This window comes from Hoplias malabaricus, chromosome 3, assembly GCF_029633855.1.
Source record: "Hoplias malabaricus isolate fHopMal1 chromosome 3, fHopMal1.hap1, whole genome shotgun sequence".
Lineage (NCBI taxonomy): Eukaryota > Metazoa > Chordata > Actinopteri > Characiformes > Erythrinidae > Hoplias > Hoplias malabaricus.
In genome coordinates, this window is record NC_089802.1 from 9,870,689 (window position 1) to 9,885,184 (window position 14,496).

A 14,496-nucleotide genomic window follows, 5' to 3' on the forward strand; every position below is an offset into this window, starting at 1 on the left:
GAGAGAAACTAAGTGAGAAGTCTGTACACGTGAAGACAACACAGAAGAAAACACTCAGCTGAAGGAAAACAACGTGGTTGTTCTTTGCATCATTTGAGTCCTAAAACACTGTTTAACACTTCGCTGCGCCTCCTCCACCTACTGACACAAGTGCAGAGAGCCGTTTTAAACACCTACTCCAAGCATTGTTTTCACATATATAGCCTATTAAAGCACACAATTGTTATTACATTGATTTCTTCTCGTTTATATTTCCCATAAATTTTATGTTCTCATAACTGTATAATAATTATTTTGGATAATTTTGTGTAAAGCCTGCATTTCAGGTTAAAAAAAAGCATGTAAAAATAAAAGCAAGATTTTGCCTTATGCCCCAGAACAGAGGAAAAACCAGGAGCACACATGTTTCTGTGGTATGACTCATAGATGGTACTTGGAGGTTTTGGTTTAATAATGGGTGGTACTTGGTCTAAAGTTTGAGAACCACTGACTTAGATATTGTTTACAACTTAATCATAACCATGTAATAATGTTCCAAGTATATTATGCAACTCCAGTGTTACATTTGCTCAGTTACACGTGCCATGGGAAATATTTATTTATCAGTGTTTTCAAGAAAAGAGCCTTGAGCGTACTACACCAGGAATCATACTAGTTTATGTTTCTGGAAGCAAATAGAATTGTCAGTCTGTTTTTGTTTACAACACTTATATACACAAAAATGTTTCCTTGCAAACTAATATCAGAAAACAAATCTCTACATTTTTGGTGAAATTAAAGGGACAAAGGACAAACAGAGAACAAGGAAATGCCAAGAAAGTTAGCAGCTATTAAGAAAAAAATATAAGACAATATAGTAATTTAGCAAAATAAGTAAATTGAAAAGACATATGAATATAAAGCTTTGTTCAGTGAATGGTTATTTTTATTACATCATTACACCAATAATCAAGTTTCAGCACTTTTTTTGCTTTTTGTTTCAGACTCCAAAACTATGATTAATTTAATCGCCATGTGTCAATGCCCTATATGTTATTGCTATTGTCCTCTTATGAATCAAGGATTAAGATTTCTCCAGTCATTCATAACATCTTTTATAAGCATTGGAGTAAGGTTTACGAGCAAATAAACTACATAAATTAAAACTCCTGGATTGGCTGCCTTCAGGTCATTTCATTTGTCTTTAAGAACAGGCATTGTGTGCTGTCAGCCACCAGAATGATCACAGCATGATCCTGACTCTGGCAGGAATGTTTGTGGACTCCAGACAAACAGGAAATTAGTGGCCCAGTGAATGTCCTTTGGTTCTTACCACTGTATATCAGGGATCAGAGTTTGTGATGTGGGCTGTGTGTGGTTGCTGTATTTGGTGTGAAGGATCTGTTGGGCATGTGGAGAGTCCTGTCCATCCAGCCAGTCCTGGTAAAGACGCTGGACTTCGGGGTTGGTCTCAGGCAGACGGATAGGTAGGCTACAGTAAGCTTCTTCCATCTGCTGAACCAGGGCACGGTCAGGTTTGCCTCCCTCTCCCTCTGCCTGGCCACGACCACTCACACAGCCTGCAGGCAAATTATAAATTACAATTCGCTCAGAAATGTATGGGTGATTTTCAGGCACCTGGTCGATCTTAGATTGTCTGTCAGAACTGAATAGCCCCAATCAGCCTAATCGGATTGGGCATTATTACAAAGTACAAGCCTCAGGCTGGAATCTTTCAATGAAACAAATTAATTAAAACTGTCTAATATAGGTTACTTGTATGTCAGTCTATCATGCAAATGAATTTACATACACCCGTGGTTTAATATTACTTACCACATTAAGCAAAGTACTGAAAACGACTAGTAAACATGGAGTGTAATAAGTAACAAAAGATTGCTAGCATGTATTGAAAGAGATTCATTACTATCCATATTTTGCCATGCATCTCATTCTGTGCACTTGCTATAATGCAGTTTTACCTCCAGGACAGGACAGAACCTCCACTAGCTGGTATGGCACCCTTCCTTTCCGCATGCGGTGAACCAGTGTCTGAATGTTGCGGAAGCCATAGACTGCCGCAAACTGCAGCAATGTTTCACCATCACGCTCTAGCACCACCTCCTGGAAGTCTCTATTCCTGTCAGACATAGAGCAGGTTAAATTGACATGCATTTGTGATCTATCTGAATACACTATTATACATTTACAGCAACATAAAAATGTAATAATAATACATTTATTTATTTTCTCAAACTGTTAAACTTACCTAAGTGTCTTGTATACAATCTCTTGAACATCCAGGCCAAAGAGCTCTTTGGCTGCATATTTGAAAATGTGCTCTAGGAAACCTTCAGAACCTCGTCCATCATGTCTCATCAAGCTTGAAGCACTGATTTCACCAAACCTGTCATGCACATACAAACAAATGACACTCGCTGGAAACCATAATCTCCTACACTGAGACCGAGACCAAAAGAGAGCCAAGTCTGAACATGTCACGACGCAACAGACCAAAATAACATTGGTGATATGACCTCATGCAGCCTTACAATGATTGTGGTCTTGCCCAAGATCAAAACAACATTAAATGATCCTGATGAGTAAGATTATAATAGTCAGAACTCTGCGCCATGCCAGTAACCGGAAACCAACCTAGTTTCAAAGTTCCTCACAACTTTTCGCTTACCTAGTTCCTCACTCATCGGCTTACCATATACATATCATATCTACATGCATATGTGCTACATCAATGATAAACTTATCTTTCTTGTCATAATGATAAAACAAATTCAGGAGTAGAGCATTTTAATATGCCTCTCACTTCCTGAGACTTTATAGTTTCCTTAGTGCCTACATTAACCACAGTAAAATGGTGGTAATCTAACTTACACGTGATCCAGAGGAACAGGGTCAATGCTTTCCATGGAGACGTTACTCTGCTCCATCATGTGCAGTATTTCCCCTGAAACAAAACAAAGGACAACATTCCTTTTAATCACAAACCCATAATGCCCCAAGGGTTTTATTACACCTTTATTACCATGTTCTGCAACCATGTGTGAAAAAAGTTCATTCTCACTGGTATCTTTACATAATCAAACTCACTCTGTTATATCTAGCACAAGTAGCAGGAAGTCAGTTACAGTAATATAGTCACATTTTATTTAACAAAATATAACTTTTATTTGAACTGCACTCAAATGAAGGGCATATGTCTGATTAATGCATACAATAGAATACAGCAAAACATAAACAATGCAATGCGTTCCTGCCTGTGTGTATTTATGTAAGATCTGTCATCATTAAAATGCACAGACACGGGTTAAAAAGGCAAGGAAACAACACCCCACACCTGAAAGAAAAAACACAAAGCAAGAAGAAAACAGACGTTCTAGATACATCAGTTACCCTACACCGCTGTGTTTCATTTTTGTCTGTCTACTCTGCTTTCCAAACACTGCCCTGCTTTGGTTTTACGATTAAAATGACATGCAACTCTTTAGATTATAACAATTTATTGTAGGCTATTTCATTTGATATTACTGGTTACAATTCTCATCACATTTCTATTGAAGCTAGAATATATGGTGGCTAAAACAGATACCAATATTGTCAGTTTACAAGTTGGAAAGGAGTTTTAGAGCTCAGAATGCAGACAGTGAAAAACAATGAACTGGTTCAAGACCATACCTGAGGTAAGCACACAGTCCACATCTCTACTCTCCAGCAAGCTGTTGTACAATTCGTCTTTCACTGCTTCCAGCTTCTTATCAAAACAGGGAGCCACCACCACATGGTACACCTGCTCCGGGGTCAGCTTCTGCCAAGACAAAGCATAAGGTCAACACTTCACTTTCAGCATGCGATGACTAATGACTGCATATACATTTAGACACCTACTACTGTATAGAAGAATATAAAGAATAAAGTATAAGGATCAGCATGTAATACTGTCAGCAAGCATTTAAAATGGGTACTGCAGTTCAAATTCAAAACAATGGAGAAAGAGCAACAACCTCACACTTATATGTGAAGCTCATGCAGGTTGAAGAAAGAGACAAGTTAAGGGAAGAAACATGCTTCAATTCTTCAAACAATTGCTTCATTTTAAACACAAACCACAGAGTTTACACCTCTTAATTCTGCCATTACCTCACACTTTCTTCCTTTAGAGCACACAAACCATGAAGTGTAATCCATACATACACATCTGTGCTTTTATAGTTTTTTGGAAATTAGCTGCTTACATGTCTTTCACTCTCTCTGGTTTCTAAGCTTTCTCCAGTTTCCAAATACATTGCCAGTATTTATTCTCTCATGGTAGTTTTTAGAAGAATGCTGAGGCTTTTTGGGTCCTTTAGAAGTTAATGTTATCTCTGTTCAACTGCTCACTTCCACAGTTGTAGAATGCTATTTCTGTCTGCTATTGTGTTTCAAACCTGGCAACCCGGATGTGAAAGCAACATTAAGGAGTGGACAGTGGGCAGGATCACAGGACAAACACAAACATAGTTCTGCTCCAGAACAGACATTCCTCAAAACAACTTCATACTAGCTGTAGTACTGGTGCCGGAGTTTCCAGTGTTTCAACTTAACATGTTTCCTTAATCTCTGATGACACACCCTGGTTATTATATGATTTAGTACATTCCACATATTTTATTTTAATTAACGTTAGATGTAACTGTGGTTATGTGAGTGGTGGATGACCACCAGGGCGGTATTTACTGAGTGGAGGTTCCATGCGTGTGCACACTCTAGACAAGAAAATATATACCAAATGAGTCATGTGTGACCTTGCCCGTGACGGCACTGGAAGCACAGCAGCACTTCTTGCTAACCCTGCAATCAGGCGCTCACCAAGGTGCTCCATCCCAAGACAAGAGGGGCACAAATCATGTCCATCATCCACTTCCAGTATGGAGAGGCAATGTGCACAACAGCCTTGGGACAACATCTTGAGAGTGCTGCACTGAGAGAAAACCCGAATGAGTCTACGAGACAGTCACATGCCTGCTGGAGTTAACGTTAATACGGAATTCTCTCACGAGTTTCATGCAGAGACTCACGTGTACACTCGCTCACGGCGGTGGAGTGTTATTAATAAATAATGTGAGCACACAGACTATAACTCTAGCAGGTGACAAGCTGCTTACCTCGCCCCAAGTTAGTCTCTTGTGGACATGTCAAGGCCACTCCTGTTGTCTCGGGGGGGTGAACGGTTCAGAGAGCCGAAGCTGGACGAAATTCTGACCCTGCATCTACGATTGGTTCAAAGAATTTCTTGTAGCCGATCATTAAGAATGTTGCTTCAACACATCATAAGTCATTTGCATAAAGTTGAGAAAATCTCAACTTGATTTGTCGCTTGTCACTGAATCACGGCTACAAATCACAATCTTCCATAGGAAATGACTGGACCCTTCTTCAAAGTGAAGACATTCACACTAGCAGACAACAAAGCGACAAGCGTCCACTCTTTTCCTATGGAGTAATGTGATTTGTAGCCACGATTCAGCGATAAGAGGTATTCTAAACGATTGGCTGCAAGAAATTCTTTGAACCAATTGTAGACACAGGGTACAAAGTTCGGCCAGATTCTGTTCTCTGCACACACGCCTCCCCCCACGACAGTGCTAGCGGCCTCGACACACTCAGAAGAGACAAACTTGGGACAACATAAGCAACTTGTCACCTGCTAGTGTGAACGTAGGGTACTGTGCATGAACTCCGAAAGCAACAAAAGTGTCATGGCGACTGGAAGTCGTTCATTTTCAATGAGAGTCAGCGACACTGGGAAACGCTGAGCGACGTGACGTGGACGAATTCAGCAACGTGATGAATTTCAGCTCCGTTCAACTCCATGCAAATGAGCAGTGACGTGCTTCAGCGACTACCAATCAGCAAGAAGGTCTTCACGTTCCCTTGGAATCTCTCCACACATTTGGTTCCTGCTGAGGATTTGTGCCTTTCTCAAAACGAAGGAGAGACCCATAATTACTGTGTACAGACTTGTTTAAAGTTTAAGTATACTGTATGTTTTCTTGTTTATTACAACTGAATGTGTAAATAATATGAATTTGAATGTTTAAGGAGAATTAAAGTGTAAAATCTTGTGGAAGACAAAGAAAACTACAGCTCTGACAAAGTGTCACAGAGCTGATATCGGTCAGAGGCAAGTTTGCTGTGAGTCACAGGTCGATATAGCTTGGGTGACGTCACAGGCAAAGTCACACGTGACTAATTGGGTATACATTCTCGGTCCGTGTACCCACACGCATGAGGAACATCCACTCAGTAAGTACCACCCTGGCAGTCAGGAGATAGCTTTCAAACATAAAACCATTTCAGAATCATATTAGAATCCGAATAGATTCTTTCAGCTTCATTTGCACAAGCACAGATAGAAATGATTTTCTGGAAGCTGACCTGTTGCCTGATGAAGTAGTCTTTAACTAGAGAACCCATGACCTGCTGAGGTGACCGGGCTGTACAGATGTGTGGAGTAACCAGACTCCCAAGCACATGCTCTGCATAACGGATCCATCCTAGGAGAACACAAAGAAGCATAGCAAAGAAGCAAAGAAGATACCTCATTATCTAAAAACCAAAAACTTACTTTACCACAGTAAAATTCACACAGGTTATATCACATAAGAAATTATCCCTTTTTTTCGCAATGTGGTCAAATGAGAGGAGAGAAACAGAACCATTTACATATCACTAAATTTCAACACAAAGTGATGCATGAAAACCATTCCATGTTACATTATTGTTGCTGCTTAATACCTTTGAAGCATGTAATATTGTGTTTAAATTGGGCATGATGATTAACTGGTTTGGTATCACTCCAGTAAGCACACTCCAAACAACAGGCCTGCAAACTCATTGTATTTGTGTGTTAGTACACTGGAATATTCATAATGGGGGGAAAAAAGTTTGTGGGAAGGCAGCAAGTGCTTATTAACAGCAGGGAAGGGTGTGAGGTTGTCCATACTAGCCTATCTGACTAGAGCAGGATGCTTTGTCTATCTCAATCTAGTCACGCCCCTTAAGCACAGCATGTACTCATTCACACACACGCATATATTCATACTCCCTTCAAAACATCCCTTCAAGACTCTTACACCTATTGACTTTTCATGGAAAATGAAAACTAATCTCTCAGAAGCCACATATGTAAGGTAAACGGGTCAATACCACTGTTTCATTTTGATCTGGCACAAAAATTAGGATCAACATACCTGGACATGAGGAGGTGAACATGGGCAAAGCATGTGTGTCATGATGCCTGCGCCGATATCTCTGTACAAACTCCTTCTGACTCTCCAGAATACTGAAACTAGCAGCCAGTGTGGTGTCAAACACATATTTAACTCCTAAAGACAAAGACAGGACATCTCTAACTGCATTTATTTTTCCATGTGAAAGAGAGTTCATTACCACTTAGCCAAATATTTCATAATAGACACAACACACAGGTGCATCAGTTCTTTCAAATTTCCATGAACTGCTAAAAATAACGCTAAAATGGTTGTATAAATCAAACCAGAGTGTCATAAAAGGGGAAGGGAAACAACAGGTGTGGCATAACAGTCTTCTTGAGGCACACCAAGAAGACATGACTGTTAATCTTGGCAGTAGACTCACCTAAACTTTTCAGAAAGCCACAGAGCTTTTGTGCAGCCTCAGGGACATCCAGGTGAAATTTGACAGAGAAAAATGGCAAGGACTGAGGGCACACAGACACCATCAGCACTTTATGCTTCGAGGCATCACACTTCTGTAACATCCACAAACACATCCAGTACGCAATGTGATATGTGCACACTATATGAAACACACAGCCCACACAGACCAAAGTTTGTGCACCCTTAAGTGACACACGCTCCAATTGCACAAGCATTCTTTAAGACCATAAGTAAGGAAATATATATTTTGTAACAGGTGCATGTTGTTGCATACAGCACTCATTCTCTCATTAATTAAATAAATATAATATAAAAAATATTTATCATCATTTTTGATTTACCAGAAGGTTTAACTGTGTCATAAATACTTGGTCTAATTCCACTTCAATGGCACTGGGATAAGTTGTATTATTGTACACAAAACTGCAAGCGGAAAACACTGTGACAAAGAAACAGATCTGATCTCAGCTGAAATGTTTTTGTCAAAAGATATGTGACGTACACATTACCTTATTAAGAGCAAGAACACGGCTGATTTCTTGCAAGCTCTGTTGAGATATTTTCATGCTCTCCTCTTCTGACACACAGCCATCACATGAGAGGCACGCACTCAGCAGTACTGTCTGGGTTGGGGTATGTCCGCTCACCTAAGGAGGAAATGAAAACGGCGAGCTTAGACAATGAAAATGATACTTCTTCTTGGATAATGATTGGCAATAATTGAGTCTGAGCTTCATAATTCTAGTTCTAGTTGATCTCACAGAAAATAAAAGGATAAATGAGTGCAAACGAACAGATATATATTGAGAAGTTATTTAGGATTTGAGCACAGGTGTGTAGTTAAGTTCCTCAAAATATTCAACATAAGAGAAGTAACTACCTCTCCATTGGCCACACCTCTCTCCTGAAGTGAGCTCAGAGCATCATCACTCTGTTTCTTATTGCACTACAAAGACAAAAAAAAGTAAAAAAGATACTGTTATTGCATAGACATCGTTCATGCGAATACTAGCTGTCAGGTGTGAAATTTCTTCTAGTCTCATAAAAATAATAAACAGACGTCGTGTATCAGCACAAATTTAGTTCATAAATCTGGACACCTTTTTAAACTGTTTACCTGTTTAGTGCAGTTTTCACACTTTTCTTTTTTCCTTGGTATGCTAACTTCAGACATGATAGAGGAATAGCTGAAAAGCATAATTAACAGCAGAAATAATGTTGTGTACCAGTAAACACTTAAATGTTAAAATAATGTAAAGTGTATTTCATTCAGCGCACGTCATTCCTGAAACTCAAATGAGCTCCAGATGGATTTGTTGAGTAATAAGAGATCCTAAACATCCAATCAGAATCACAGGCATGTACACGTTGACTGTAATTATAGATTACACTAAGGAGAGATTGGTACCCTGAAACCCACTGTGATCATATAAAACACACATAAACACAAATCCAAAAGAAAGTAGGTGGTATTTGAGGGTTCCCATGACACACCTCAACGAGATTGCTGTTTTGAGAGCATTAACATTCAGCAATAAAGACAGAAAAGTAAGAGGGCTTAAGGAACTTCTCATTATTTCTCATCAAGTGACATAGGGCCATTATTAGCTAGGCATCTTTAGTTGTAAGGAGACAGAAGTGACTGGTGGAGACAAAAAAATTCTAAGCAATATGAATTTTTAAAATAGTTCAGCAGAATTGGAAACTTGACTAATTTTTTTAAGGAATTTTCCTGTTAAAACGCATAAGGGATATGGGTTGCTGTTATGGGGGAAAAAATCAAGATACTCTCTAAATGTCATAATAAATTAAAAAAAATTATGACACAAAAAAATCAATGCACTACAACAGTCATATTTAAAACGTGGCATTTTTTTTACCTGTTTGTAGTTGGCAAAAGTAGTTTTGTAGTTGTAAAATTGAGAAAATGTCAGCACACATTCCAGCTCAGAAAAGGATACTTTCAATAAAACTTCAAACTGGAAAGTATCGACAAACATCTGCTATTTACTGAAGATTTTACTTACGGCGGCTGGTCCTCAAGCAAAAACGGCGACAAATTTCACAAACTCCCCAGCTCAGTGTGGACAGTAGTTAAATAAACATTAGTCCAGTGCGGGAGAAAACAATGTTTTCCTCTGAAAACCGAAACCGAATGATAACACAGGCAGGTTTTGACTCTTGAGCTCCAAAACATTTATCAGAAAACAGAGCCTTTAAGTTCACTCAACTTAACGATAAACGAACGGAGGATGCCTCCCCGCTCCACGAGCGCCATTCCAAGGACAGACCTGCAAAAGAAATGTTGAAGAAAAGCTCCTCGACAACTCGACACAACAGCAGGATCCTTCATTGTCCTTTAGCTGAACCAGCCCGCATGCGCAAAAACCCCGCAACGTAATGCGGGGACTAGTTCGATTTGTGGATTTGATTCGATTCTTTGAGTCGGTACAGTTGAGCTACAGGTAAAGTTGTTGTCACAGAGCTCCATGGTCCGTTGTAGGTAAAAACCCGTTTCAGGTCATTGTCTGTGAAAACTTTGGTGTGTTCTCACTGTACACCTGTCCACCCAAAGCCCAAAATATGTTGTAAGGTGGATTGACTATTCAAGAGTGTCCATAATGTGTGAATGAAGTGATGAAGAAGCCAAGCACCGTACGGAATCTGACAGAGTTGACTCTTAATTTATGAACCGAGTTGATTGAATCGACTCACTAAATAGAGCCAAAAACCCGTCAACTGTCTTGCCGCTCATTGACGTCATTGCGCAAGTGTTTTTACTAGCTGCTATAACCTTAACCACATTTTCATGAATGCGAGCTGCCGCCAAAACATCGAGGACTTTGTCATTAATGATAAGTTGCAATTTATAAAACACACTAAAACACTAAAAAACACTTTAAAGTTGGATGTTAAGAATCTGAAGTCTTCGAGGAGGAGCCGTTAAGGGTGGGGCTTAGTGAAGCCGTCAGCCAATCAGTGTGCAGAGGCATTTGGAGGAAGTTGGAGAAATCCGAAGGCGTGTGAGAAAGAAGCGTATGGATCGAAACAAATATATTTAGTAAATGGTATACAGATAAAACACAAGTGGATTCTGATATTGGAAGAACAGGAAATTCAGTGATCTGTAAAGGTGAGTTTTCCCTTTCCACTTCCCCTGCAGCTCATCCCAGAGTGCGGTCAGAACTCCAGAAGAGGGTGGCGGCTTTAAAATAGGTTTATTATTGTTTAGTGTAGACAAATCGGTTCCAACCTTGGTGATCACATGGACCACATATATTGTTACTCCAAAATATGATGTCTGGGTCTTTAGAATCTCATTTGTTTATTAATAATTAATCTCAGTCCATTTTGCTGGCTGCCCTCTTCCTCTATTTTTTGAATTGTTCCACCCATAATGCTTTTTTTTTTGGTAAATAGTTCTTCTCATAATATGTTCACAATAAGACTTTCAGTATGGTTATCTGTGCGTCTAGTAATATAAGGAGCTTTATTTAATCTAACATCAAATTGTAGATCTGATGTTCCTCAAGGGGCCATATACAGTATTGAGTATACACTCACATTAAGCTGGTCAGTAAATATCAACTTGCTCATTTTATATAGGCTAGGAGGAATGGTGTGGATTTTCCTTTAACTTTCATCCATCATTTATAGAAATTAATTGGAGAACTCTATAAAAGATGTTAATGTCATCATTTTTTCCCTCCAGATGGTGTACATGGTGATTGAGAAACACACCGCTGATGTAGTCCATCTGAAGAGATCACCTGGGATTCGATCCTGGTCTCTACTAGTTGGTATGAGTTATAAAGAAGATTTATATATATATATAATTTATATGACTTACTTACAAGGATGTTTATCTTTAAATTACACTTCCTTTTTTCATGCAGGCATTGCCTCAGTTGGCTTGGCAGCTGCATATTATAGTTCAGGTGAATTTGCTCTTCCTGAAAATAATGATATATGGCAAAAAAGCGTTAGACTTTAACAAAGTTAAGAACATTCTTTTTGTCTGCACATTTTAGACAGTGTGTTATGGAAGCTGTTCTATGTTACGGGCTGCTTATTTGTCGCCTTACAAAACATGGATGAATGGGAAGTAAGTAAATCTGTCTTTTCCACACTTTTATTTCCAAATTTCACGTTGACATTGCCAAAATAGTAAATGTTCTTTCCACTTACAGGAGGCAGTGTTTGACAAATCTAAGGGGAAGATAGAACTGACAACTTTTAGTCTGTATGCAGTGATACTGACCCTGTGGAGAAAAGGGCATGAAAAAGGTAAGATCATTTCCATGCCTCACAATTTCAGCAACTGGCCATTTCCTCCAACGATTCTTCTCCACGCTATGAAAAAGCCATTATGCTGACACAGTTGTGGGCCTGCTCTATGAAGCCAAACTGGTTCATAAGGGTACTACAAAGCAGTTTGATTGTTTATTTCATATCAAAATAAATAAACAAATAAATAAACACTTCATAAAAATGAACTATTTGCTACATTTTGGTGTTTAAATGACTGAATACTCTGTTAATTGGTTGTAAGAATGGCTGTGGTTGTATATTCATCAGTCATGCTGGATCTGCGGCACTTGCGAGACATAAGTGTTCAGGAGGAGAAAGTGCGTTACCTGGGGAAGGGTTATGTTCTGGTGCTGCGGATGGCCACTGGATTCTCTCATCCTCTCACACAGAACGCCACTCTCGGAGGACGCAGGTTAGCGCTAAAACAAACACTTCTGTTCCTGCTGCATAAACAATTTCTTCGACATTTCCACCAATTTCTGAATTTCTGTACATTTAAATGAAGGTATAAAAGGTTTGCTGACCGGAATCACTTAATTTAAACTTATAAAGAATAATTTACAGTGGTGGTCATAGGAGAGAGATGGCAACTAAATACATGAACAACTGTCTCTAAATACATGAAATATGTTGTGTTTTGCCTGAGATATTGCTTTCTTATTTCAGTGATGTAGAAGTTCTTGCTGCCCTTCTTAAACGCTTTTTGGGACTTGAAGCTTTGCAGCAACATGCAGCTGAGGAGGAGGAAGGTGAGTATGGTGATGAAGTTTTGCAGCAACATTCATCTGGGGAGACGGAAGATGAGTATGATGATGAAGATGAGGCGGACTTTGAGCGGCTGGGTGTGGAGGGGGATGATGAAAGCAGTGATTCAAGGGATGAAGATGAAATGACAGATCACTGATCGTGTGTATTTGTTCAGGACACTGCACTCAAACTCTAATTATGAATCAAATCATCCAGTTTTAGGAACAACCTACTACTTGATGCCTGGAGTGTACCCTTCTACCCCTAAAAAGTGGCCTTTTTCATATACCTCAGTGAAAATGCATAATTCAGAAGATATGTCTGGTCATAGATGACATAAGATGACATTCTACTGTAATTACTAGTAATATCAAGCACTATCAACCTCATTCTGGTCATGGTTCACTTGTGTTGTGGCAAACTAAACGAATGAGTTTTTTGAAGAATGTGGCATTGAAAAGGTATATGTAGGTGCTAATCCTTTAAAAAGTTCAATTGTAGCTTTTAAAATAGTGTTACTCTATCGTAATTGAACAAATTTGTTTGCTATTAATTATATGCTTCATGTTAGCCTGCAAAATTCAGTTTAATAACATTAAGCTTGTTGTATTATATTTATATTGCAATTACTTGATTTTTTTGCAATCCAGTCTGTACAACTGAGATTATTCATGTGTTATTCAAAAGCATGCATTGACCAGATGTTTTCGGAGTTACTGCTTATAGAAAGGGAAATATATCAGGGAAATTGGTATTAGCTTGTGGATTTATCGTCATCTTACTGCATGGTCCGTATGTGTAAAATTCTGTAATTCTTAATTTAGCTCCCTTTTGTGTTTTTCCGATTGTTGTTCATTGACTTTACAGGTAGAAATCATGAACATTTACTTTAGCAGCTTTACTTTTCCCAGGAAAAAAAAGTAAAACAAAGTGTAGAACACATTTTACGGATCTTTTACAAGTGAAAGATGAACAAGATTTTCACTGGTTAATATGATCTTTAAATTTCCTTTTGAGAATCAATTCACACATGAAAATATCAGATATATCATGTTTTAATTAAGAAAATAAATCTTGATGAAAGTCCATGTAATTTTTGTGGGAATTTGATGCAGAAGCATTGAAAAAATAACATTAAATATAATTTGTACGTTTATACTGTACATTTATCAGTATTTGTAATGTGTATTATTTAAATTTTCACTGAAATGAAAATCAGTGGTGTCACACTTTCCTGGTTGTTACAGAAACAGGTAAAATTACCTACAATGTACTTACAGGAAATATTTTTCCATAGCTCACCTTTGAATTAATTTTAATAAATAATATTTTATTATTTGCTTTACCCCTTGCTTCTACGTTTATTGTCTATTTGATCAGCTCTTATACAGGAGCACTTTTGATTCTACACTTACAGAATGTAGTCAGTCTGTAGCTCTGCACATTTGACTCTGTTCTTTAATGGTCAGGATCCTCACTCAACCACAACAGGTGTGATTTTGGTGGTGGATCATTCTCAGTGCTGTAGTGACACAGACGTGTTGGTGAGTTAATATATTTTGAGTACGAGTGGATCGTTGCTAGTTTTGTTAAACATTGTTTATCCACTCCGTTGATCTATCTTGTAGATGTAAAGTAATATTCAATGGATCATCTGTTGATGCACAATTTGTGTTGATATCGTTTAGTGTTAATGTTCTCTTTTCTCTAATTTAACCTGTGGTGAGTTTATATGAAATGTGCATTGTGTTATTTATTATTATTG

General features: G+C 38.4%; 2 protein-coding genes across 2 annotated transcripts; one reads left to right on the forward strand and one right to left on the reverse strand.

The window, feature by feature from the left end:
- Positions 1-564: 564 nt before the first annotated feature.
- On the reverse strand, positions 565-10,239 carry narf (nuclear prelamin A recognition factor). Its single transcript, XM_066664890.1, has 12 exons — positions 9,701-10,239; positions 8,791-8,860; positions 8,554-8,619; positions 8,183-8,320; positions 7,633-7,765; positions 7,227-7,361; positions 6,412-6,530; positions 3,673-3,802; positions 2,872-2,944; positions 2,249-2,386; positions 1,962-2,119; positions 565-1,559 (listed from the first exon to the last, which is right to left on the reverse strand). Exons 2-12 carry the CDS (start codon positions 8,845-8,847, stop codon positions 1,309-1,311), a joined length of 1,398 nt encoding a protein of 465 aa, XP_066520987.1. The 5' UTR covers positions 8,848-8,860; positions 9,701-10,239; the 3' UTR covers positions 565-1,308.
- Positions 10,240-10,670: 431 nt separating this feature from the next.
- Positions 10,671-14,027, forward strand: cybc1 (cytochrome b-245 chaperone 1). Its single transcript, XM_066665813.1, has 7 exons — positions 10,671-10,806; positions 11,386-11,473; positions 11,570-11,611; positions 11,705-11,778; positions 11,864-11,960; positions 12,252-12,396; positions 12,651-14,027. The coding sequence occupies exons 2-7, from the start codon at positions 11,386-11,388 to the stop codon at positions 12,886-12,888; spliced, it is 684 nt and encodes a 227-aa protein (XP_066521910.1). The 5' UTR covers positions 10,671-10,806; the 3' UTR covers positions 12,889-14,027.
- Positions 14,028-14,496: the final 469 nt, after the last annotated feature.

Bases quoted from the DNA above. Each gene is read 5' to 3' on its own strand.
- narf (XM_066664890.1), bottom strand. From the start codon at position 8,847: ATGTCTGAAGTTAGCATACCAAGGAAAAAAGAAAAGTGTGAAAACTGC. The intron at 8,620-8,790 runs GTAAACAGTTTA...TTGTCTTTGTAG, and splicing joins GTGAAAACTGCACTAAACAG to TGCAATAAGAAACAGAGTGA. The intron at 8,321-8,553 runs GTAGTTACTTCT...TTTCCTCCTTAG, and splicing joins GAGGTGTGGCCAATGGAGAG to GTGAGCGGACATACCCCAAC.
- cybc1 (XM_066665813.1), top strand. From the start codon at position 11,386: ATGGTGTACATGGTGATTGAGAAACACACCGCTGATGTAGTCCATCTG. The intron at 11,612-11,704 runs GTGAATTTGCTC...TGCACATTTTAG, and splicing joins AGCTGCATATTATAGTTCAG to ACAGTGTGTTATGGAAGCTG. The intron at 11,779-11,863 runs GTAAGTAAATCT...TTCCACTTACAG, and splicing joins AAAACATGGATGAATGGGAA to GAGGCAGTGTTTGACAAATC.